The sequence below is a fragment of the Mesocricetus auratus genome, unplaced genomic scaffold (assembly GCF_017639785.1).
Source record: "Mesocricetus auratus isolate SY011 unplaced genomic scaffold, BCM_Maur_2.0 Super-Scaffold_100007, whole genome shotgun sequence".
Classification (NCBI taxonomy): domain Eukaryota; kingdom Metazoa; phylum Chordata; class Mammalia; order Rodentia; family Cricetidae; genus Mesocricetus; species Mesocricetus auratus.
In genome coordinates, this window is record NW_024429191.1 from 51,420,159 (window position 1) to 51,446,471 (window position 26,313).

At 48.4% G+C, this 26,313-nt stretch overlaps 1 protein-coding gene across 3 annotated transcripts in view; it reads right to left on the reverse strand.

Moving 5' to 3' along the window:
- Positions 1-295: 295 nt before the first annotated feature.
- Positions 296-26,313, reverse strand: part of Spns3 (sphingolipid transporter 3 (putative)) — a 54,069-nt gene continuing 28,051 nt past the window's right edge. For 2 of the 3 annotated variants that reach the window (XM_040749091.1, XM_005067439.4), the window contains 4 exons: positions 7,340-7,405; positions 1,704-1,802; positions 1,416-1,587; positions 296-616 (listed from right to left, as the gene is read on the reverse strand). In XM_040749091.1, coding sequence (XP_040605025.1) covers positions 519-616; positions 1,416-1,587; positions 1,704-1,802; positions 7,340-7,405 — 435 coding nt within the window. In that variant the 3' untranslated portion in view covers positions 296-518. The remainder of the gene's footprint in view (positions 617-1,415; positions 1,588-1,703; positions 1,803-7,339; positions 7,406-26,313) is intronic. The other variant, XM_021225682.2, reaches the window with a different exon arrangement.

Here is a 26,313-nt window from a genome sequence, read left to right on the forward strand (position 1 = left end):
CACCCCCACACCAGCAGCCACAGGGAATCCACTTCCAAGACCACGTCTCAGTCAGAGGATGAATTCTCACAGAGGGATACCCCTGTCCCCCGCGCCTTTGTCAAAAGGAGAAGCTGAGTCAGAGTAAGGGACTCATGGTGGAGATGCCCAGACACCAAAGCTGAGCAACATCCTCAGGGTTCCTGTTGTAGAGGCCACCATGAATCCCAGGTCTTGCCTGCCATCCGCCTTCCTGCAGAGGGTTCACAAGGCTGTAAATAACAAGATGGTCTAAGAATCCCTGAGATCCCAAGGCTTTGCACTGCTCATGCTTTAATAAGGGCCTGGCCTCCCTGCTGGGTGCAGACACAGGGCTCAGCCTCCCTGGAGGGTGGTGACAACTCAATCTATCCGGCTCCTGGGCTCTGGCAGCTCTCTAGTACGGACTGAACAAGTGGCTAATGTAGCTTAGCTGGGGTGCCTGAGTCACAGCCAGGAAGGGTGAGGCCACCAAGAGGATATGGTAGGATGGTGCCTGCTCACTGCAAGATGGGCTTCTTCGCTGGAGTGCTGGTGCCAGAGAGCAGACCTTGGTGCTCGGTGTTCCTGCTGGCTACATCCTTGCTCCCCAGAGTTCCTGTGGGAGTCAGAAGAAGATCAGCCAGCCCAAAGGAGGCAGAAGAAGCTTGGAGACCAGGCCTGGGGACAATCTATTACAAATCCTCGAGGTTCTGTTTATGTAATAAATCCCAAACCAGACCCTTCACTGCTGCCCTCGTGGCACAGAGCATTCTGTGACCTCTCTGGCCCACTCTGGCACTCTGAGTTCTGTTCTCAATACAGGAAGTCTGGAGATGCCCTCAAAAAGCAGAACAAACCCACCTCTGAAAACCCTGTAGGAGCCCCCATCTCGCGCTCAGTGAAGGCCACTGTCCCTTTGAGAGATTCCCTCTGATCTGCTTCTCTCACCCCCCTCACTGTCCCCCTAACTCCTGCCACAATCGCACTGGCCACCTTATCAGCCCTCAACACTGAGGCACATTCCCACCACAGGACCTTTGCACTAGCTGTCCTTGCCTCCTGGAGCCCCTCCCAACAAGTAGCTGCTTGGCTCACCTCCCTTTCCTTCTTTGTTCTTACACTCCAATGTCACTTGTACAATGAGGACCATGTTATCTGTCCTTGTCAATCCCTTTCCCTGTCTTTTGTCTCTGTAGCACTTAATTTTCTCTCTCACTTTTTTCCATTTCTGGTCTGTCTCTTGCCACTAGAGCATTAGCTCCATGAGGGCTCAGACTTGGCCTAATTCTGTCTCTCTCTGGCATCTGCTACCTTGCATGGCACATGGCAGGGGCATAATAAATCCTTTGGAATAAGCTATCCAGAAGCGTAGGCAGTCGCCAGTGTACCAGGCAGAGCAAGAGGGTAGGGAGTACCTTTGCCAGACTGCCTGGCCTGGGCCTGGTCTCTTTCCAGGTGCAGTGCAGTCAGTAGGAAGCAGCCACCACCCAGCACGATGGCAAAGACACAGCACAGGAAGCTGTGTTGCAGGCTGAGGAAGCGCTGCAGATAGGAGTTTGGACGCCCAGTCTGCAGGACACTGGAGATCTGCCAAAAAGAGAAGGATGTTTGCGAGGCCCACCAGGAGGCCCCAGGACCTTAGCAAGAATAGCACTTTCCCGAGTCACCCCCTCTCCCGCAACACACATTTAGACACTTCTTACAAGTCCAGTGAGGTAGGGGCTGCCAGCGTCTCCCAGGATGTGGGCCACTGTGATCTGGAGTGCCTCTGCTGTGCCCCGACACCTAGGCACCACTACCGACTGCAAAACACAGGAGTCCCAGAGGTTAGCCTCCAACAAGAAGGAAAGGGCACCCCTCACCCCATACTCTTGTTCCTACTTTCGCAGAGGGTAGCAGGCTAGACAGGTCAGGGGAGGATAGGAGGGAATCACTGATTTCCAAGACCTGAGCCCCACTCCAAGACTCGGTCCCTTGGGGCAGTAGAGGCCTCCCCAGGACAGGAATAGCAGGCGGGGGAGCACAGCACTGAACACAGTGCAGGGAGATGGTGCCGGGAGCCTCGCTCACATGGCTCCATGCAAGAAGGTAAGCACATCAAGAAAGTGACTTCTGGAGTCAGACAGTCTGGGGTCCACTCCCAATCCCTACCCATTAGCTGTGCATCTTTGGGCAAGTCGCTTCAGCTTTTCCCGTCTCCTCCCTAAATGGGATAATGATAGTGCCCACCCTGAGAGCTATGCTCAGTGTCATTCAGCTTATGCTCAGAACTTCACATGGACATGTCCTGGTAGCAGAATGCTCTGGGGATGTGTGTCTCCTGTCTGGCAGACCTTCTCCACTGGACCTGCTAGGGAGGAACTACTTATCACTTAGGACTTGCCCTTATCCACCTCCTCTGTAAAGCCCTCTCAGGTTTGGGGGCCTGTCTTCACATACACACATACATACACACACACACACACACACACACACACACAGAGAGAGAGAGAGAGAGGCACCACAGTTAAATGAGTGTATGCTCTCTGGAACTGGGAGGAGTCCTTTCTTCAGCCATTCCTTGTCTCTCATACTGTATTCATAACAAAGCCCCCGATTTCTCCTGTGTCCCTGGAGTGCCATAATACATAAGGAAAGGATGTGGGGGCTAGTGAAAATCTGCTGACCAAGTAAGACAATTAGAACATTCTGGAAGACTAGTCTCAGGAGAAAACCTGCCAGCTCAGAGCTACTTTGCACTATGACAGTCACAGAGGAAAATGCTGCTCTGGAGTCTTGTCCCCAGGACCTCAGTGTCTATTATCTGAGCCCATCTGATAATAATAATACTACTACTACTAATAATAATAAACAGCTAGCATTTAATGACTACTTCCTGCATGTGTTTTTATATATCAACTTCAACAAGACATGAAGGTGATATGATTATTTCCTGCATTTTATAGACGGGGAAAACCTTCACAGAGCAGGTAATTAAATTGCCCATAGTAGCCCAGTCAGAAAGTAATGGGCCCAGACTGGATGGCAGGCCTTCCCCTCCAGGGACTGGTCTCCTGACCCTCTGCTGTTGGGGGGGCGGGGAGCTGGCCATTTCAGCATACATAGTATTTAAAAGATGGACAGTAGGACTAAGAACACAGACGTGAGTCATGGTAGCTTACACCTTTAATCCCAATAGTCAGGCGGCACAGGCAGGTGGATCTCTATGAGTTGGAGGCCAGCCTGGTCTACATAGAGTTCCAGACTAACCAGGGCTATACAGTGAGACTCTGTACCAAAAAAAAAATAAGAAGACAGTCTCCTTAGTGGTCTTGCCTATGGTCAGGAGAATCAGTGTGTGACAGAGAGAGGTCAAAGGGGACATAGGAAGAGAGGAACCTGAAAATATGATTCTGGATTCCAGAGCCCCACCAGATAGCAGACATAGGAGGTCTGCTGGAAAGGAGTTCGTGGGTGGGCAGGGTTGAACTGGGAGTCACTGTGGACAGTCAGATGGTTTAGGGGTCACTGGGGTCAAGGTTCCTTCCCCAGGTGGTTAGAGAAGCTGGGCCTCCTGCCATCTCCAGGACCTGCCAGCGCTGGAGAAGGAACTGACCACAGCTCTGCACCTTCCCAAGACTTCCTTCTCACCCCATAACTATGTGATTAGTCACTGGTGGTTCCGGGGAGCGGGCCCAGCTTCCTAACAGAGGCCTCAAGTATACACACAGTTCCATGTGGGGTTGGGGCTTCTCTGAGTAAGAACCCTGAAAGCTCCTCATCTTCTCAGTATAGGGACATAGGTGCCACCTCCTTGCTTCTTCTGGGTGCCCATAAAGAGCCTAGCAGGACCTGGAAAGCTGAGGGGTGAGTAATTTTGAAAATGAGTGGCTTTTGGGTTTCCAACATTCCAGGTTCACTAGTTTCTGAGACAAAAACACCTGCGTTTTGGCTCGCCCTTCTCAGAAAAGCAGTTCCCTTTATAGCCCAGGGCAAGAGTGGTACATGCAGCCACCGCCTGGCAGAAAGCTGAAGAGACAATTACTAAGGACAGATTCCCTGGCATCTTGACTTCTGCACTCCCCAACTCAGCCCCTGTGATCAGACACTCCTGAAGGGTGACATGGTCACTCCTCAAGCATCTACTTAGAGCTGGGAGAAAGGGAGAGCCACTGAGGACCAGTGTTGGTGAGGCAGCCGGAGGCTCCTGAAGCAGATTTAGAGAGACACCTTCTTGGTCTTTCCAGGAGAAAAGATCATCCAAAGTACAATTAACCCAGAAGGAGATATATAGGGAGTGTGTGTAGAGATTGGGTTCCCATGAGTATGGGTGAACTCAGATAGATAATGAGAAATTTGCAAGGAACCTGCAGGCTGGAGAGATGACTATGCAAACCCAGAAGTTGTGCTAAAGACTACTGGGTCAGGCCTCTGTGGGAAGTCCGCTGGCAATGCAGTTCCTGTATCCACTCTCCACCCACCCAATCAGATGCTGAGAGCCCACAATCAGTGACAAGCTCCTCCAAGCCAGACTCAGGCAGAATTAAGTGTGGGAGCCATTGGAGCAGGCAGCCCTTGAAACCTCTGGTCTACAAGGAGCCTAGATTCTCCCTTGTGGAGAGGGCAGTGTCCTGAGGCAGGACTGGTGGGATTGGATGCCACCTCCTCAAGAACACACAGGGTACAGGTTTTAGCTCATTGCTAATCGGTAGGAACTACTCTCCATCTATCATACCTTTGAACTGACTGAGACACAGAGAGGTCACATGAATTGGCCAAGATCTCCCAGCTAGTGAGTGGCACGGATGGGCATGAAACACAGATTGCTAGAATGCTCCCGATGGAGTTCTCCTCTCTCACCCATCCTCAGACTCCAACTCCCCAAGAACCCACAGTATCTCTACCCTGCTTTCCTATTAGATCCTCTTGGTTCTTTCTCAACTGAGAGTGGTCCGTTTGAATAGCTCCCACTACAATACTCTCACAGCATCCGAAAGAGAAGCTCACCTTCTTGCTTAGGAGCAAGAGAAGGTCAGTACAGGGACCCTTCCTCTATTTCCTGAATAACCTGTCCCCACATAAATCTTTCCCCTGCCCTGCTTCCTCCAAGGGACCTCATTTTCTAAATTTTTCCCCTCCTTGTTGCTTGCCAATTGACTTTCTGGCATCTTCTGCCAGTCTATATATATAGTACATGTGGTAGTTTGAATGTAATTGACCCCCATAATCTCACAGGGAGTGGCACTATTGGGGGGTGTGGTTTTGTTGGAGTAGGTATGGCCTTGTTGGAGGAAATGTGTCACTGTGTGGGTGGGCTTTGAGGTTTCTTATGCTCAGAATACCAGTCAGTGTGCCAGTTGACTTCCTGCTGCCTGCAAGATGTGGGACTCTCAGCTTCAGCACCGTGTCTGCCTGCATGCTGCCATGCTCCCCATCATGATGGTAATGGACTGAACCTCTGACACTATAAGCAAGCCACCCCAATTAAATGTTTTATTTATGAGAGTTGCCATGGTCATGGTGTCTCTTCATAGCAATAAAAACCCTAAGACAGTACTCTTATAAACCTGCACCTCTCTACGGCACAGGGAGCCCCTTATAGGTCCTGAGACCATGCCCTCCTGACACCTGTCCTGTTTTTCTGCCACAGAGCTAGAAACACAGGAGCTGAAAAGGCTGGACTTCCATCCCAACCCCCTGTCTAGTACAGAAAGATCATTGCTAGCTACTGGGCTTAGGACAGGAGAGAGGCAGGGAAGACAGCATTGAGCTGGCTAGAGCAGAAGCCTCCAAACCATGGAGGGCTCGGAGAGTTGTAAGCTGGGTTGCATGTGGTCAGCCAGCTCCCCCACAGTCGGATTCTTGCTGGCCCCCAAAACCACACACTCTTCTTCAACACTGCAAAGTGCCTGGCTCTGGCAGGTTAATGATTCCGGCAGACACAGACACAGTGGTACCATGTAGCCTTCACATATCTTCGAGGCTGTCACATGGAAAAGAGATCACAGTGTGGGGCAAGTGGAGGAAGCTGTGGGGGGGCAGGTTCGGCACTGCTTGAACCGCCTGAGAGAGGATGAGCTATGTAGAGGGTGGGTGTTCCCCCTAGGCTGTCTCATTTACCCCACAAGGCAGTTAATGATTAGACCTTTTTATAGGCAAGGAAACTGAGTTCCAGGGTCATTTGCCATGTCTGTGGCTAAATCTGGGCTGGAGCCCAGGTCTCCGGTGCAGGGGGGGTGGGCAGGGAAGACAGGCTATCTTAGCAGCTGATATGTCCACTAGAGCCAAAGACAGGGGTGAGTCTGGGTTACAGCAGGTAGTGAGAATCCTGTTAACTTAGTGTTCAAGCAGACCTTGTTGTCTGATTAAATGACATATGCCCATAGTCCTTCCAAACTCAGATTCTAGACTCCAAGACATCTTTGGGCTGTAGAAGAACCATGGAAATCTCAGGGTCACAATGAGAATCCTACCCATCAATCCTTGTGTCAGATACTGGGCTAGACTTTCTATGAGTCATCTCCCCCCTCCCTCACCCCCATGCTCACAACAGTGGTGCTACCATTCCATCCCCATTTTCCTTATGGGGAAACTGAAGCTCAGAGATACAAAGCAACCTGCCTAAAGTCACACAGCTAGTGAGTGGCAGAAGCAGGGCTAACGCCCAGGTCTGTAACCAAAGAGCTTTCTACCTATGGCTTGGCCATCCAGAACCCTCCACCCACATGCAAGACTGTGCCAGTCTGCCAGGAGGCAGCAGGAGGACCCTGAGGGTGTCCCTAGACCTAGGAACCTTGTTATCAACCAGGGTTCAGACTTTCACAATGTCCAAAGTCCTTGTGCCTCCTCAGAGGAGGCAGAAAGGCTGAACACAGTGTAGAGCTGAGGAAGGATCAGGCTGAACTCTGAACCCGAAAGCCGTGTAGTGGACAGCATCAGGTCTCACCATAGCACACCCAGCTCTTTGTGTGATCCGCGATGTGGGATAGGCTGAAACCAGTAGGGTTTAGTGGCTAGTGCTCCTAAGCCCAGTGTCCCTCTCTGTGGCCCTAGAGTACAGGCCAAGGAGCCCACTTGCTGAGAAGTAGCTCGATGAAGAAGGAAGGAAATCCTATGCACCAGCCCTAGCTCAGAGCCTTGACACCATGTGACCTTAGTCCAGGCACCTGCCCTCTCTGAGCTTCCATGTCTATGTACAGAATAGAGACAATAGAGGAAACATTTGAGAGTGTTCGTAAGGGGGCATTTTGTCTACGGAAACTGTGAAGTACCCTTAACCCCCTCCCCCATGGCCCCTGAAGTCCTTCCCAATACCCAGTCTACTCAAAAGTGCCAGGACCAAATTGCGACCCATACCTACCAACAGGATATCAGCAACCACTGCCCAGTTGCAAGACAGAAGGAGCTCGCCGAGGGCCAGGAACACCTGTGGACAGAGGAAGTCCTGGATGAGACTGCCCCCGCCTCAGGCACCCACCCCTCCCAAGTCTCTCCTCAGTTGTGCAGAAGGGAAACTGAGGTCCCCAGAGGAAAGCATATGGAGACAGATAGGTGGGAGGGGTCTGGAACAGTAGACCCCAGGATATGATAGGTTGCCACTGAGAGCCCCAAGATGAATACCAGACTCCAGTTCTGACAACCCTAGTTCATGGCCCCAAGACCCAGCCCTTGAGGGTCACCCATGAAGCCCAGAAGGAGGAGGCAACAGTGCTGGTGAGGCATTTACAAATGTGTAGGCCCAGGACAAGAAGGGCAAGGTCTCAGCTCGCCCACTCTGTTTTCTCCTGAGAACTGCAGACACCAGTAAGGCCCTGCAGACCTCTCCAATGGTTTCTCCTAGGCACCTTCCCCAGACCCTCTCAGAGCTAGCCTTAGCACAGCCATTGTGTAGACAAGGGTAATTCCTATTCAAGGCCAAGGTTTTTCTCAGGTCATAGCTGCCCGAGGGCAAAGCCAACCTGAAACACAAGGTTTCAGGCCCCTGTCCAGTGCCCACCTCCTGCCTTGGTCCCTGTGTTCTCTGCTGCTGGCAGAGTCTTATCCAGCTTTCTGAACCATGCTATCTCGTGCCAGAGGATTAGGACAATCCTCATTCCCCTCACTCAAGAAAAGCTTAATGAAGCAACTGAAGAAAGAGAAGGAAAGGCTCATTTCTCCCAGCTCCAGAGAGCTCATGCCAGGGTGGAATTAGTCATTCCTGGAGTCACGGGTTATGCTCAAAGCAGCACAGGCTTGGGAACTCAATAGCTTGATTTCCCAAAGGCAAAGAAATGAAAAACCACCACCAGAAAGGACACCTACTATATGCCAGGGGTCACCACTCCATCCCTCCTCTCAGGGCAGGTAATTTGATAAGGTTATCATCACACCCATGCCACAGATCAGGGCATGCAGCACCAAGGGCCACTTTCCAGAGAAACCCTCTCCTCTATGTCTGGATTTGTCTATGGTGAGACTGGGAAAGCCTTTGGCCTAAAAGAACTCCCAGGAGCCTCCAAAGGTTACCATGCCTTTAAAGACTGGTGGGAGGAATCTGACAGAGAGGGAGCCCTGGGCAGAGCTGACCCTAGCAGATACTGAGGCAGTCAGGATGGGCTAGCAAGAACTGCAGGAACCCAGGAGGCAGAGCCCCACAAACAATGCCTGGCCGACAACCCTTGTGAGTGGTGACAAGAGGCTGGAATGTGCCACCACACTGGGTGGAGCAGGAGAATAACCGATCTGGTGAAGGAAGAGTAAAACAGAGACTAAGCGGCTCTTGTGATCTCTCTGCCCAACCCGACTGCCTGTGGCTGCTGCTTTTGGCCCTTGATACCCAAACTGGGAGGATCTTGAGGTCAGGGTGGGTCTCCTTCTAGGCTTAGGACAAAGCTTGAGCACCCACAGTAGTGGGAAGCAGGAAGTCACTGGTGAGCAGGACTTGGGTGAGGCCCAGGCAGCTACAGTTCTGCATTCCATCTTGGCAGGGCCTGTCAACCCAGATTCTGGACCACATGAAAGGCTGGCCCAGTGCACCTGTCCTCCCTACAGTGTCATCAGTCCACCTTTACCTGATCCAGAAGCCTCTCCTCTCAACGTACTTCATTCAGCCCGCCTCAGGCCTCTCTTCCTCCATACCGGCTGGACACCCACTACCAGGGGGGCAAACACTCCTGTGTGGTATCACCCCTGCCCTCTCCACACCCACAAGACATGCTGAAATATACCTTTTCCTTCTTCCAGCTGGACTAGGGTGGATCCTGGTCCCAAAATAGAGCCCCTTAGAGAGAGGCTACAGCCACAATGGGGCCTTTCAAGATGATCAAGCTGCCTAGGGGTGCCAGGTTTCCTCAGACACACCTGGAAACAGGCACTATGCCACCAAATCCATCACTCTTCTTGCGGCTTCGAGGGGCAGAGGGCCAGTGGAGAGAGCCTGCCTTCTAATCCCATAATTACAGAGGCTCTTGAGGTAGTACAAGCTTACCCTTCTGGGCTCAAAGAGTGGCATTGTCGCAAAGGGTGGGACACCTGCTGGGAGACCTTGGTCCCTCTGGGCCTTGGTCTCCATCATTGTACAGTGATATGGGGGAGCCTAGACAGGCACCGACATACTGTGCTTCTGCAGCTGAAAGCCTAGTTACACACCCGTGTGGTTCCCATAGGCAGGGTATAAATCCAGCTTTCATTCAATTACTTCCATGATAGAGTCAGACTTAGCTTCAAATAAAAAACAAGCAAACAGAGCCAGCCATGATGATGTATGCCTGTAACCCCAGCACATATCTGTAACCTCAGCCATGGTGGTTCATGTCTGTAACCTCAGCCGTGGTGGTGTGTGCCTGTAACCTCAGCACATATCTGTAACCTCAACCATGGTGGTGTGTGTCTGTAACCTCAGCACATATCTGTAACCTCAACCATGATGGTGTGTGCCTGTAACCTCAGCACATATCTGTAATCTCAACCATGATGGTGTGTGCCTGTAACCTCAGCACATATCTGTAACCTCAACCATGATGGTGTGTGCCTGTAACCTCAGCACATATCTGTAATCTCAACCATGATGGTGTGTGTCTGTAACCTCAGCACATATCTGTAACCTCAACCATGATGGTGTGTGCCTGTAACCTCAGCACATATCTGTAATCTCAACCATGGTGGTGTGTGCATGTAACTTGCCATGGTAGCACATATTTGCAACCTCAGCCATGGTGGTGTGTGCTTGTAACCTCAGCACATTTTCCAGGACAGCCTGGGCTATGTAATAAGATCCTGTATAAAAAAAGGAAAGGAAGAAAGAAGGAAAGAAGAAAGAAGAAAGCAAAAGAAAAGAAGAAGCGAGGAGATGGCCCTGCAGGTAAACACACTTGCTATCAGTCTTAGGATCACAGGCTTGGGAACTGGGGTCCACATGGTAAAAGACTTGTATTGTGGCACACACACACACACACACACACACACTTTTTTTTAAATAAAGTAAAGAAAGAAGCCAGGCATGGTAACTCACACCTTGTAGTTAGTCCCAGCACTTGAAATGTTGAACCATCCTGAGCTACAGAGGGAAACAGAATAGAAAAAAGAAAGATCAAGAGAAAGGAAAAGAAAGCAAACAACAAATACACTAAGGGATTGCCAAGGTGGCTGAGCAGGTAAAGGCACTTGCCAGCAAGCCTGACAACCGGAGTTCCATCCTGAGCTGGGTACCAAGGATGGAAGGGAAGAGAACCAACATCCTCAACTGTCCTCTGACCTCTGACCTCCACACATGTGCCATGGCATACACACACACACACACACACACACACACACACACACACACACACACACACACACACCCACATACAGCAAATAAATAAATGTTTTTGTTTTTTAAAATCTCCAGTCTTGAAGAATTTGGTCAGCTGCTCATTTCGCAGGTCCATGTGCCTCCTGGACAGTCACACACACCTCACACTGACATGTCCCTGCCTTGCTTCCCCTCAGTCCCTCCCCACTGCTCCTGCCCAGTGTGGTTGAGTCAGTCAGGTACAGACCAGCTCCCAGTGGCTGCCAAGATGCTTCCCTTAGGTTCAGGGAGGCAGGCAGATCCCAGTGCTGGCTGAGCCTGATTGACTCTTCATTCTGCATCCTAGATGCTCCCTGTGATCATGGCTTGATCCAGGCATCTCCAGTTTCTCAGGCCCCATCATCTCCCTCAACACCCTGCCCAGAGGGGACTTCCAAAGGGGAAATCTGATTCTGCCTTTGGCTCCTCCTCAAGGCCTGGTGGCTTCCCTGTGCCCTGACTTAGTTCCTGATGGGTATGAGGGCTTGGGAACACTGCCTGAGGCCTGAGAAATGGACTGTGCTGGAGAGCCCCTGACCTCTGACCTTTCATCTTCGAGCTAGGCCAGTGATAACTGATATGTTTGGCTTTAGTCATCCTAGCCAGAGAAGCTTGCACACATACCACCCATACTCACACTGTCACCCCTACACACATACCACACACGCATGCAACAACATAAACATAACAGACATTCCTGTAAGGCCACATACATGTTCATGTAAGCACATGCGCACACAGTCAAAACCTGAGATACACACAATACTCACATGTCAATATACACACATATGCAGGTAACAGAGGACGTACGCAAAATATCAAAAACAAGTGTGGTACCAGGTATGGAATTATCCTTATAAGTTCCAGCTACTTGGGAGGCTGAGGTAAGTAATCACTTGAGTCCAAGAGTTTGAGCCAGTCTGGGCAACATGGTAAGACACTGTCTCAGAAACAAAAAACAAACTACACAATAAAGGCACGAATTAGTACTGGTCTTAGTACAGTTATAGGCTGAGCACTAGCTGAGGAGCAGCCTACCATGCACTCACACAACATTGTGGTCTTGTAACAGTCAGGAAAATCTCAATCTCTCTCTCTCTCTCTCTCTCTCTCTCTCTCTCTCACACACACACACACATTCTCTCTCTCTCTCTTTCACACACACATACACTCTCTATATATATATACATATATATATATACATTCATGCATAAAACACATGCACACTCATGCCTTCACAACTCTCATCAGACATAAACACAAAGGTAGGCACACACACACAGAAGGGAAGATGAAGGGTCAGGGTCAGTCCCCAAGGACCTGTGTCCTCAACCTGAGCCCATCTCAGCCTCCAAACTGGACAGATAGTGGTCTCTGAAGAATGAATTCTAACACTCATTGAGAAGGGAGAAGGCCACAGTCCCCTCTGAACGCATGGTACCTAGGAAAAACTAAACAAACCTCCTCCATTTATGCATCAGTGCCACATTCAGCATGGTTGAGTTAGCCAGGATACAGACCCAGACTACAGCCTGGCTGCCAGCAAGCTCTGTGTGGCTGGCATGCTCTACCCATAGTCCTGCCAACCTGTAATGGCAGGGACTGGCATGGGACACAAGGGCACTGACTGGTCTCCAGAGGCCAGCAACCACCCAACAACCTGCTAAGTTGGCAGCTGGAAAGCAAGGCAGTAAATTCTGGAGTCCTCCTGGGGAACCTGTTAGGATGGGAGCTTTCCTGATGGGCTGTGCTGCCATGCAAGGAGAGACACTCGTGGGATCCTAGCAAGATGGTAGGGCTCTTTAAGCCCCACTGAGGCAGGCCTGAGTGTGGGGTGCTGGTTACTCAAAACCAAAGAGCAGAAGGCAAAGGGGCTTCTCCCAGAAGTCCTCAAGGGCAGTATTGGGAAGTGGTAGGAGAATTCTGAAGATCTAAGGCGCCACTGCTGGCACTGCCCCAGGAGCCGTCCCTCAGATGACTAGGGACCACAGCTCCAGCAGACGCACATCTTGGTTGATCCTGGAAGCCTCAGGAGTCCTCAAAGCTGAGAAGGACCACCACCTCAGACAATTTTAAGTGTCACAGGGATGCCCACACTGGCTCTGCTCCTCTCTACCTTGGGTAGGGAGCAAATTCAATGTCCTGATCAAGGATCAAGTTTGGATTGGAAAGGGACTCACAGGTCATCTGGGGCAGCTCTCAGGTAAAGACGATGGCCAAGCTTGCATCATAGACTTTTCTTCTCTCCAGAAGCCAAAAGTGGCAAGGCAGGAGAAAGTGTTTTTCACCAAAGACAAGAACAAAATGTAATGAAATAAACATTAAATCCTGGCAGGCAAGCAGAGAGGTAGATGATTCTACAGTGTCTCCTGCTCAGAGCCTCCTCCCCAGAGCCACTCCACAAAGCCTTCCACTCAGCAGGAGAAGAAAGCCCATAGGAGTCCTTAGCAGAGAACCCACGGGACAAGTTGTTACAAAAATGGGGAAAGTGAACAATGACTCCCGCCCTGCCTCCACCAGCCTGAAGGCAACCCCCACTCCAGAAGGGGCTGCACCCACCAATTACAGAGGAGCCCTGCTGCACACTGCATTTACCTAAATCCCTGCCTAGGAGTAGAGCCCAGGTGTCCTACAAAGACTCCCTCCTACCTGGTTCTGCAGTTCCCTCAGGCGACAGAAAAGTCTAGTGGGGGGCACTAATGTTCAACTCAAACAACAGCCCCTGTGCAGAAGAAGACAACCACAGAGCAGCCTGGACTGGAGTCAAGAACTCTGAAAGCACAGGCAGTGCAGTGTCTGAGCTGAGCTGAGCTGCGCACACCCAGGGTAGGGGAATGTGATTTATAAGGTTTGTGTACACCACCAGAACTATGCAGTCATATAGCAGGGGAAAGAGAGAAGGGAAAGAAGGAGGGGGAAGGAAGGTAGAGAAAGAAAGAGATGAGATAAGGAGAAGGAAGAGAAAGAGAATAGAGAGGTAGAAAGAGAAGTTAGGAAAGCCTTGTCTACAGCCATACCACACTAAATGCATCTAATTGCTCCCCCCTCGTTTGGTTTTTTGAGACAGGGTTTCTCCGTGTAGCCATGGCTGCTCTGTCTCTCTCTCTGATCCGCCTGCTTCTGCCTCCTGAGTGCTGGGATTAAAGGCACCATGCGCCACCTCACCAGGCTCACCCAATCTCTAATAGGAAGGAAAGGAGACTAGACAGATGGTTCAGTGCTTAAGGGTACTATGCTCTTCCTGCACATATCAGAGAGTTCATAAATGCCTGTAACTCCAGCTCCAAAGGATCTAACACACAACCTCCCCTGGCCTCCATGGTACACACACACACACACACACACACATGCTGGTCAAAGACCTTATGTGTGGATCAGTTATAGACCTAGCATTATGAGTCATGAGCTTTCTCCTGAGGCGCTGTGAAGTCCTTTCTGGACTGACAGAATAGCTACAGGATGAGCAGGGTCATCTGGAGTTCCCAGGGCTTGTGATGCCCTGAGAAAAGAAAAGTTAAAGAGAGATAGAGAAGCAAACAGAAGAGAGAGTGAGGCAGAAGGAAGGAAAGGAGGGGGAAGGGGGAGAAAGAGAAACAGGCCAAAAGCTAACTTAGAAGGCAGATGGTAAGAGAAGGGACACAAGCATCCTTATCATTGTTTCAGACTACAGAACAAGAAGGACATGAATTCAGTACAGGAAGTGCTTACAGATAAAGCCTGCCCTCAGAAGGATAAGACATAGGGAGATGACTTTACCTAAGGAAATATTACTAAATGGAGGAGTAAAACCACAAACAATAACAACATGGACGGAGCTAACACATTAAAGGTAGTCTCACTTCCTGGTGGTTACTAAGAAGACACCAAGAAAAATCACAGACATGAGTGACAATGGAAGGTGAGCCAGATGAGCAAGACACAGACAAACTAGGACCGTGAGGTACTGAGACTTGCGATTAAGGAGGTGTCTGCTCTTAGGACCAAAGACTTAGGAGCGACGGCCTTCTCATATTCTGCTCTGTTGATGTCTGCTTGCCTCACGCAAGTACCAGCCCCAACCATGACCCAGCACAAGGAAAAGAAAAGTGTCTGTCAAACCTAAGAAATAAAGAGACAAATGAGGAAGGACCAACTAGCGACTCAGCACAAGGAAAGCACTGTCGTGACCAACTCTGAGATGCAGCAGAGCACCTACCACAGGCACACTGGCTGTGAGGATGACTTCCTTAACTCCTGTCCCCTAGAGTCACCGGTACCTGGCAACTCGCTTCGAATGAGTGAGCTACAGCACAGGGGATGGGGTAACATTTCTGTGACTGGGCTGTAAAATACAGTCTCTTCCTTCTTAGTCACCCTTTCATTGTCCTCTTAGCCTGTGCTTTGATGAAGCAAACCGCTAAGTCAAAGAAGCCATCGATGGAGACTGTAGCTCAGTGGGGAAGACAGTGCCCATCTTGCTTGAAGCCCTATCTCAAGACTGTAAAATTAAACTAAACTAAAATGCAGTCAGGCGGTGGTGGCGCAAGCCTTTAATCCCAGCACTTGGGAGGCAGAGGCAGGCGGATCTCTGTGAGTTCGAGGCCAGCCTGGTCTACAGAGGCGTTCCAGGACAGCAAAGGCTACACAGAGAAACCCTGTCTCGAAAAACAAAAACAAAAAAGAAACTGAGAGGAAAGACAACAATCAGCAACGAGGGGGGCTCTCCACCCAAAGATCTGAATCCTGATGGTAACCACTAGTGAGCCTGGCAGCCTTCCCCAGCTGAGCTTGCAGCTGAGACCAGAGACCTTGAGCCAATACCTCAACTGCACCCTTGAGAAAGACAAAGACCCAACTAATCTGTGCCTGTGTTTGTAACCCACTATGAGACAGCAATATTTGTTTTATGTTGCTGTGTTTGGGGTGATTTGTTACACAGCAATAAAGACTAACACACTGGTTTAGCTATTGGATTTTAAGAACAAATAATGAAATATCTGGGTACCCATGAGGGGAAATATATAAAAGGATCAATATTAAGGATTTTAAAGACCAAGGTTGGACATGGTAGCATATTCCTTTCACCCCAGCACTTGGGAAGCAGAGGCAGTGGATCTCTGTGAGTATACATAGTGAGTTCTAGGCCAGCCCAAGTTACATAGTGAGACCCTGTCTTAAAAAAGAAAAAGAAAAAATTTTTAAAGAAAAAGAACTGGGCACTGTGGCACATGTTTGTAATCTTGATGGTCAGGAGATAGATGCAGGAGGATCACTAGTTTTAATCTGAGGTCAACCTGGGCTATGTAGTAAAGAGACAGATTTGAGAAGCCCAACCTGTTCTAGGAGCATTAGGCCAGGGGTTATGCAATTCTGGCAAGCAACATTAAGAATGGTAATTTGAAATGTGGTGGTGGTGGTGGCGCACACCTTTAATCCCAGAACTCGGGACGCAGAGGCAGGTGGGTCTCTGTGAATTAGAGGTTGGCCTGGTCTACAGAGCGAGTTCCAGGACAGCCATGCTGCAACACAAGAAACCCTGTCTCAAAAACCAAAATAAAAAAACCAAAACAAACAAGCAAACAAAAAGAATGATAGTTTGGGGGTAGAGAGATGGCTCAGTGGTTAAGAGTATTTGCTGCTCTTTCAGAGGTAACCACTATATTCAGTTTATGTAGAGTTAGGCATCAAACCCAGGGTCTTGTCCATTTTAGGCAAGCACCCTACCAACTAACCTACATCCCCAGCCCTGGTTTTACTGTTTTGAGTTAAGATCTCACTAGGTAGCTCTGTCTGGTCTGGAAGTCTCTAGTCAGGATGGCCTTGAACTCACCCCTCATGCCTCAGCAATTCTGGGATTAAAGCTATATACATCAACTGATAGTTTTAAATCCTCTAATCCCACTCTGAGGAACACTTCACTTTAGTCACAATGACCACTAAAATGTCAGGCAGGACTCCTGCTCCAGAAGGCCTGGGTCTAGTCATGCCTGCTCCAGGCAGCTTGCATCACAAGCCCTGGGAACTCCAGATGACTCTGATCATCCTGTAGCTATTCTGTCAGGCCAAGAAGGAGCACTTCACAGAGCCCTGGGAGAAAGCTCATGACTCATGATGCTAGGTCTACAGCTGATCCATACATAAGGCCTTTGGCAGATAGAACTTGAATAATGAGCTGTGATTGGTACAAATTAAAATGCCACATTTGCATTTTATAGCTATACCACAACCCTTTGCTGGCTATATAAGGCTGTTTGGCTCACTTTGGGAGACACCCTTCTGAAATACCCTATGAAGTTAGAACACAGGCCCAGCAGAAGGCTTCTCTTTAAGCCGTCTTTTCTTGCTTGCTTGTCTCTGTTGCGGGTAGAGCAGGCCGAGCCGGTACCGGGATGATGGTAGTGGCGGCGGCAGCAAACAGAGGCAGTGGCTGTAAGGTGGCAGGAGCGCAGCTGAATGGTAGCAGAAAATACCAAGGGCAGACATGATGGGGATCCCAGGTGGCGGAGACAGAGAAAGATGGTGGAAATACAGAAGGTAGAGGCTATAAAGAGCCATACAGGTGGATGGCCATAATCCCCAGAAGAGGGCCAGGGAACTTCCAACTCTTAAAAGCTAAGGGTCCTGCAGTCAAAGCTTAGGAGCTGTAATGCTCACTCGCTGACTGCTGCTGATTGCTGCCTCTCACTGTCACTTAAACAGCAAGGATTGCACTAGCTGGGAGAGCCCAGCCACTGGCAATCAGAAGTCAGAGCAATGTCCTTCCAACCTGAGCACCTACAGCTATAAGCTTCTGGATTCTACACCTTGCAGTGGTCCTCAACCTTCCTAATGCTGCGACCCTTTAATACAGTTCTTCATGTTGCGGTGACCCCTAACCATAAAATTATTTTCATTGCTTCTTCATAACTATCATTTTGCTATTGTTACGAATCATAATGTAAACATCTGACATACAGAATATCTGATATGAGACCCCCATCAAAGGGTCATTTGACTCACAAGAGTCATGACCCACAGGTTGAGAACCACTGGCTTAGAGCTATATGTCCCTGAGTATATCAGCCCAATCACTAAGCCTGTGGCACTCAAGGGCCCAGGACTACCTATGTAGGAAGAGCTAGTTCTCATGGACTCTTGGTTTCCATCTGAGAAGAACAAAAATAATGAGACTCTGTCTCAGAAAAAAACAAACAAACAATTTCAACCCATTTAACCCTGAAATGCATCCACTTTGGAGGCAACACAAAATAAAGAACTCAGCAATCTATAAATCTATACACACAGACTGATAATGAACACCAACTTCATTTAAATATGGGACCACTGTCAAGCAGCTACATCGATTATGCACAGAGAACAGATTGTGGATGTTATAACTCTAGAGGATGTAAAAATGAAAATAATAAAACTTGGGAGATTAGAGGGAAAAGGAGGGGAGGGATTCTCTTTCTTGGCTGGTATTTGTCAATAAATCCAAACTTTTACAACTAATTTGAATTTAACACTTGTTGAACTCACCTCAGTTTCTTCAGGTAGAATCACATAAATGACACATACTCTGTGATTCTGTTTCTAGGAGGTGTCTAGCAAAGGCAAGTTATAAAGACAGGAAGTTAACTGGTGGTTGCTTAGGCCTGGCAGAAAAAGAATAGATGGTGTAGAGATGAGGAGTACCTTAGTTATTTTTCTATTGCGGTAAAACACCATGACCAATGCAACCTATAAGAGAGTTTATTTGTGGCTTACAGTTTCAGAGGGTGAGTCCATGACCATCATGGCAGGGAGCATGGCAGCAGGCAGGCAGGCAAGGCGCTGGAGCAGTATCTGGGAGTTCACATCTTGAAACAACCATGAGTCAGTGAGAGCTAACAGAGAGTGGCATGGGCTTTTGAAATTTCAAAGCCCGCCTCTAGTAACACAACTTCTCTAAGAGCCAGGAAGTGGAATGTAGTGGGTTGAATGAGAATGGCCCCCATAGCCTCATATGTTTGAATACTTGGTCCCCAGTTGATGGAACTGTATGGGAAGAAGTAGGAGGTGTGGCCTTGTTGGAGGAGGTACATCACTGGTGTCTGACCACAGCGATAGAAAAGTAACTAAGACAGGGAGTGACTGCCAGTGGGTACAAAGCCTCCCTCTGGAGTGATGAAAGGTCCTAAAAACAGTGCAGGAGCTGGGAGTAGTTGAATGTACCTTGAGTCCTAGCACCTGGAAGGCTGGGACAGGACAGTCACTTGAGCTTAGGAATTCAAAACCAGCCTGAGCAACATAGCAAGTCCTTATCTCAAAAGGCAAAGTCAATGTAGGAATGGTCACACAGTTCTGAATACATGGGAAACCATGAGCTACACACTTTAAGTGTGTGAGTTGTATGGGATGTGAACTATATCTCAGCAAATCTGTTCTAAAACTTACAAAGTGGGCCATTGAGGTGGCTCAGTGGGCAAGGGCCCTTGCTGCCAGTGCTGGCAATCTGAGTTCAATTCCCCACTCACATGGTGGAAAGAGAAAACATCATCCTGCAAATTGTCTCCTAGCCTCCAAATACGCATCAACAGGTACATGCATACACACAACTGAATATTTTAAAAAGTTGTTTAAGGGGCTGGAGAGATGGCTCAGTGGGTAAGAGCACTATCTGCTGCTCTTCTAGAGGACCTGGGTTCAATATCCAGCACCCACATGGTAGCTCACAACTGTTCTTAACTCCAGTTCTAAGGAATCTAACACTTCTGACCTCCATGGCCATCAGGCACACACATGGTGGACACACATGCATTCAGGCAAACCAACTATACACATAAAATGAAATACTAATTTGTAAAAGTTATTTAAAATCACATGACAATATGGTTGAATGAAGCACAGTGGTGAGTGCATGCCTGTAATCTCAACATGTGGAAGACTGAAGCAATAAATTGCCACAAGTTTAAGACCAGCCTGGGCTACAAAGTGAGACTCTGTCCCAAAATAACAACAACGAAAGTATTTATAGTGAACCATAACCCAGGAAAAGAGTACAGAAAGACAAACAGAATTACGGTCATCTAATGAAACATACATGGATGTAAATAGGTCAATATGTTAAGAGTACTTACTTCTAGAAGACAAAAATGTATATAATTATCAGGTTCCTCTTTGTGCTTTCTGATTTATTTTATTTATTTTCTTTCTTTTCTGAGATAGAATCTCACTGTGTATTTCTGGAACTCGGTATAAAGAGCAGGCTGGCCTCAAACTCACAAAGATCTACCAGCCTCTGCCTCTCTGCCTCTACCTTTCTCTTTGTCTCTTGGTCTCTCTCTGCCTCTGCTCCTCAGATGCTACTGAACCTCACAACTGCTGGGGGAAAATAATATATATATATATATATATATATATAGTTTTTTTCAGGATGGCCTCAAACTCACAGAAATCCACTTGCCTCTGCCTCCCACCCTGCTAAACACTGACTTTTTTAAAAGTTTCCCCCAAGTGAAAATATAAATGTTGGGGCTGCAAGGATGGCTTAGTAGTTAAGAGTACTGGTTGCTCTTGCAGAAGACCTGAGTTCAGTTCTCAGCACTCACACAGCAGCTAACAACCATATTACACTCCAGTTCAAGGGCATCAAATGCTTTCTGCAAGCACCAGACATGCACGTGGTGCACATACATACATGCAGACCAACCACTCATACAGTATACATGGGTGTGTGTCTTTGTGTGTGTGTGTGTGTGTGTGTATGACTTGATACAAAAGTAGTATAGAATGTTGGTCCCACTTTGTCTTCATGATGACAATGCCATGCACCCCCAGACCCTGGACTGTAAATGCCTGGAGGGTTATCCTCATGCCCTGTCTCTTCATTCAAACTCCTGGCTTTGAGTCACCAACATAAAGCTCAGTCCTGTACCCCAGGCTCATACATATCAGCTGCTTCTTGGCATCTTCAGTTGGATGTCCTAAGAGGCAGCCTGTGATGTTCCTGAATTGTATAAGAAAGAACCTAAGCAAACCATGAGGAACAAATCAGAAAGCAGCACTCGTCCACGGCCTTGCTTTAGTTCTTGTTTCCAGGCTGCTGCCTTGAGTTCCCACCATGAAGTCCCTTGGTGTTGGACTGCAAACTGTACAAGGACCAAACCCTTTCTCCCCCACTCGCTTTGACCATGGTCTTTATCACAGCAGTAGGAGCCCTAAGGAGACACGACACAGTATGCTCAGCTGCCCCACGCTTGTGCCGCATCGCTTCCCCGCCACAGCCGAGTGCATCCTCAAACCATGAAGCAAAAATAAACCCTTCCTGAAGTTGCTGTTGTCGGAGCAACAGAAAAAGCAACTAATATGCATCCCAAAATTAACATGCCTAAATTGGAACCCCACAGAACTTTAAAAACAGTCACCCTGTCCCTCCCTCAGACATCCCTCAATAAATAGCAACTGTTTGACTCCAATGGCTCAGGGCCCAAGCCACAAAGACACTCTTCACTCCTCTCTCTTTCCCTCTTTACACACAACCTGTCAGGAAATCCTGTTGCTCGACTTCCATCACACACCCAGAACCTGACCACTTCTCCACACTTCCTCAATGGCCAGCCTGGCCACAGCCCTCGCTAGCCTGTATCATTGGAAAAACCTCTTCATCCTGACTGTGACACCTCCAAGTCCACCTCAGCACAGCAGTCGGATAACTGCCCCTGTCTTTTTAATTTCCAGTTTTCCCCTTATCTATTTAGGATTTGTGCTTGTGCATGCACACGGGTGAGGCTGAGAGGACTTTGTGTACGCCAAAAGGCCAAAGGACAACTTGCAGAAACCAATTCTGTCCTTCCTCCATGTTGGTCCTAGGGATTGAATTCAGGTTGTCAGGTTTGGCAGCAAGCACTCTAACCTGCTGAGCCCTCTCATTGGCCCCAGAGAGAGTTCCTTGCACTGTGTGACCCCAGTTGATCCTGCTACATCATGTCCATGCCTTTGTATTGTGCTCTTCCTCAGTGAACCCGGGCAGGCCCTACATCACCTTAGCCAACAGAAGAAGGCAGAAGTGATGTCTTCCTGGGGACTAAAAGACTTTGTATCTTCCACTTTGGTCTCTTACATACTGTTCTGAAACCGTCATGAAAGAAGTTGATCAATTCTAACAAAGGATGCAGAGTCATACCGAGAAGAGCCTCAGGAGACCAGTGTGGCAATTACAGCCCATTCCAGGTCAGTGCAGCCAGATGAGGGAGGCAAAAACGAAAGCAGGCGAGAAACCATCTTGCCATGCGTGAGGAATAATGATTGAGAGCTAGGAATGCAGCTCAGGTGGTAGAGTGCTCAGTCAGCAGGCACAGAGCCTGCTTTTGATCCCCAGTACTGTTTAAACTGTGTGCAATGGCAAACACCTGTAATCCCAGCCCTTGAGACGTGGCAGCAGAGGCAGGAAGACCAGAAATTCAAGGCTGTGCTTGGTTACATAGTGAATTCAAAGCTTTCTTAGTTAGGGCTACTGTGGCTTTGATGAAACACCATGACCAAAGGCAATTTGGGGAGGAAAAGGTTTATATCACTTCCACGTCCACATCACAGTTCATCATCAAAGAACTCAAACAGGGCAGCGACCTGGAGACAGGACCTGATGCTGAGACCATGGAGGATGCTGCTTATACTGTGTTGTGATTTAAGAAAAGCAGTGCGTGAGAGAAAGATGCAGAGGGTTCAAGCAGAGACTTTTTAATTAGGGAAAGGAATCATAAAAAGGGGAAAGGGGAGGGGGGAGACCAGCCTCCAGAGACTGGAGCAGCAGAAAAGAGGAGAGAAGGGCAGAGAGAGAGAGAGAGAGAGAGAGAGAGAGAGAGAGAGAGAGAGAGAAACAGAGAGAGAGAAACAGAGAGAGAGAAACAGAGAGAGAGAGGAGAGAGGAACAGAGAGAAAGGGAAAGAAAGAGAGAGGATGGGAGATGGGCAGGACCCTTTTAAAAGGGAACATAGTGAATATGCACAGGTGGTGCTCTTAGTGGCTGCAGCTGAGGGTGTATCCTGTCAGAACCCCAAGGACAGACCAGTGCAGATGCCTGAATACTGGCTTGTTCCTCATGGCTTGCTCAACCTGCTTTCTTATAGAGCCTAGGAATAGTACCACCCACAATTTTTACAGCCTGATCTTATGGAGCCATTTTCTCAATTGAGGTTCCCTCTTTTCTGATGACTCTAGCTTGGGTCAAGTTGACATAAGACTAGCCAGCAAAAAGGCCAACGTGGGCTACATGAGACTGTACCTCAAATAAATAATAATTATAATTATTATAGTAGACTATTTTAAGCCACTAAGTTTTGGGGTGATTTGATAGGCAGCAAGAGATACCCACTATTAACCATTAATTAGATCTCTTCACTTTATGCAGGACACACTCAACAGTCCTCACTTCACACCTGAAACCAGTCATTGTAGGTACAAGGTATTACATGATCTATGCCCCCCCACACTTCCTGTGGCCATTACTCTGACCTCATTTCCTCCACCCAGTCTTGGCTCACCCCATGCAAGGTGCATTTCCTTGATCCCCACCAGTCACTTTCTCTTCCCTGGTGTCTCCACGCCTGCCGTTCCCCCTGCACAGGCTGTTGTTCCCCACTCCCACGGCTTCTTGCTTGTTTCTGGTCAGTATGAAGCATTCATCACTGTGAGGGTCCTATATTCCCTACACTGTCACCCTATCTATGTCCTTTTCTGTTATCCCCCACAGAGCACATCCTCCTCTAACATTTTTTTCACTCCATGTAGTGTTGGAGACTGACTTCCCCATTTCTGCCTTCACTACTGATTTTAATATGGGTTAAATAATTTACTTCATCTGCTTAAAACAAAACAAAATAAAACAAAAACAGACCCTCCATTCCTCTTATTATTCAGCCCCCAGACCTGTTTCCAGAGTCTTGATGTTGGTCCTCGTGTTTCTTAGGTAGAAGATTTATGTTCCTATTGTATAGACTGTTTTTTCAAACCAACAGACCACAAAGGCCTTGTGAAAAACCAGGTCAGCTTGACAAGGCTTTCTGAAACTAGTCAATCACAATGACGTCAAAAACTTTTGATAATGTGTTTGTGTTAACAGCATAAAGCTCTGCTTTTGTTTAAGCTTTGCTTGCTTGCAAAGGTCGTGAAAGACCTATATAAGATTCTCTCAACAGGCGGTGCTGGCACACGCCTTTAGTCCCAACACTCAGGAGGCAGAGGCAAGTTGATCTCTGTGAGTTCAAAATCAGCCAGCGTGGTTTACGATCTAGGACAGTCAGGACGACAAAGAGAAAGCCTGTCTTGGGGAAGGGGGAAAAAGATTTTCTCTGCTGCAGCTGCAGAACATTTACATTCTCCTATCCCAAGGAGGGGACTATATATGTTAGACTTGGCCGTGAATAAATTTTACACTGCCGTATCTCCATGTTTAGCTCCCTGTTTTCAACACCATAACTGTAGATTGTGTGCTATTTTATTCAATACTATTCCCCTAGTGTTTAGAATGGTGTATGACACACGGGACATGCTGGGGCATATTTGGTGGGGACAGGGTCCCTCCTGGCTCAGATCTACTCCTTGAGACCTTGGACACAACGGTACATGCATTCCCTCAGCTCAGGAAGCCTAACTGAGGTTGGGGGTGCAACTTGAATCCCAGGATTCTCACCTGTGTAATCAAAAGAACAGAGTAGAGCTGGAGACTCATGGCCAGTGGGCTTCTTGTCTGTGTGCACAGATATGCTTCCCTTCAAGGTGAAACCTCAGAGGGACCCAGAGGGCAGGTGACAATAAGACCTGAGACACAGCAACCAATTGTAATTTCTAAAGATGATAACTTTTGCCATCAAATGCTCTTTTGAGTCATTGATCCTTCCATCAAAGGATAGACTCTAGGGAGCTAGAGTGATGACTCCAGAGGACCCAAGTTCAGTCCCCCATACCCACACTGGACAGCTCACAACCACCTATTACTCCAACTGCAAGGAAATTGACATCCTTTTCTGACCTCCTTGGGCACCCAAAAATATGCAGCATACACTCACACAGGCACACACACAAATCAAAATAACCTGTTTTTTAAAAATGGACTCTGAGCCGGGCGTTGGTGGCGCACGCCTTTAATCCCAGCACTCGGGAGGCAGAGGCAGGTGGATCTCTGTGAGTTCGAGGCCAGGCTGGACCGACAGCCTCCAAAACAGAGAAACCCTGTCTCATAAAAACCAATAAAAATTTTTTTAAAAAATTTTAAAAAATGGACTCTGTTTCTCCAGCATGCTATTTTGAGCAGGAAATTGGGGTTCTAGAAAAAATATCACTTTCAAAGTAACTTTCCAAGGCCGGTCTAATGAGGCAAGATGGCTTCACTTGGGTCTCTATCCCTGGCTGCTAGTGCTTGGAATCTGGCCACTATGTTGTGAAGGAGCCCACGCCATGCAGAGAGGTCATGGGCAGATGCTCCAGCTAAGTTCTTACCAACTGCCAGACAGCTCTGGCTTCCGGGATCCAGCCCTACCCATCTGCCTACTTGACTTCACTCCCTCCTGCCTCCAAATGGAAAATCTGTGAGCAAAACAAATGCTTTCATTATTTGGGGAGGCCAGGTTTCATTACATAACCATAATAACTAGAACAGGCTCAGAAGTCTGTTTATCTTCTCAGTGAGGCCACAAATAAGTAGCCTCCCTCTTATTACAGAGGAGACTGAGGATCAGCGAGGTCGGTATCTTGCTCTAGGTCACACAACTAGGAAGTGAAGAAGCAGGAATGACAGTCAGGTCTTTCGGATTCCCCAGAGTATACTCTTGGCCACGCCCCAGCTCTAGCTGCTTCATCCTGAACAAAAAGCCCACCAAAATTGGGACTGTCAGCATCCAGCCACATCCTCCAGCCACCAGGTCAGCAACTGTTGAACCCCTGCATCAGGCTCAGTCCTCCTATGAGGACAAGCCCCTTCTCCTGTGAAGGGCAGCAGCTCTGGGAAGAAGGCCAAGGAAAGGGTGTGAGCCAAGGCCTGCTGCGAGTGTGTCTGGATCCTAATTAACGGCTGGGAAGTCCACTTCCCGTGCCAAGCGGCTTGAAGGATGGGAGACGGAGCCCTCACACCTGCAGGTGGGCCACAGAGCCTAGGCTCCCACAACAAAGGCCCAGACCAGCCTTTATGTGCTCAGGAAACTTCATTTCCACGGAACTCAGGAAAACTTGGTCTCTACCAATTTGAGAGCAGACACACTGTACTGCCAAAACCCCCCTCCTTCCCACGCAACACAGTTACAGCAACGAATGTAAGAGAAAAGCTATGTTCAGCCATACACACAGGCACACGCACCCCACGTAACTATCTGCATTCCCTGATACTCATGCACAGACAGGGATGAGTAGACAGACAGTATAGAAGAACATAGTCTTACATACCATACACATAAGTGTGCACAAACCCACAGGACTCAATATATATTTAACCTGGGTACACATGTGCATAGCGATAGTCCTACTCATTTACAAGAATATATTCACACTTGTGTGCATGCACACATCGATATACACCAGACACACACACACACACACTC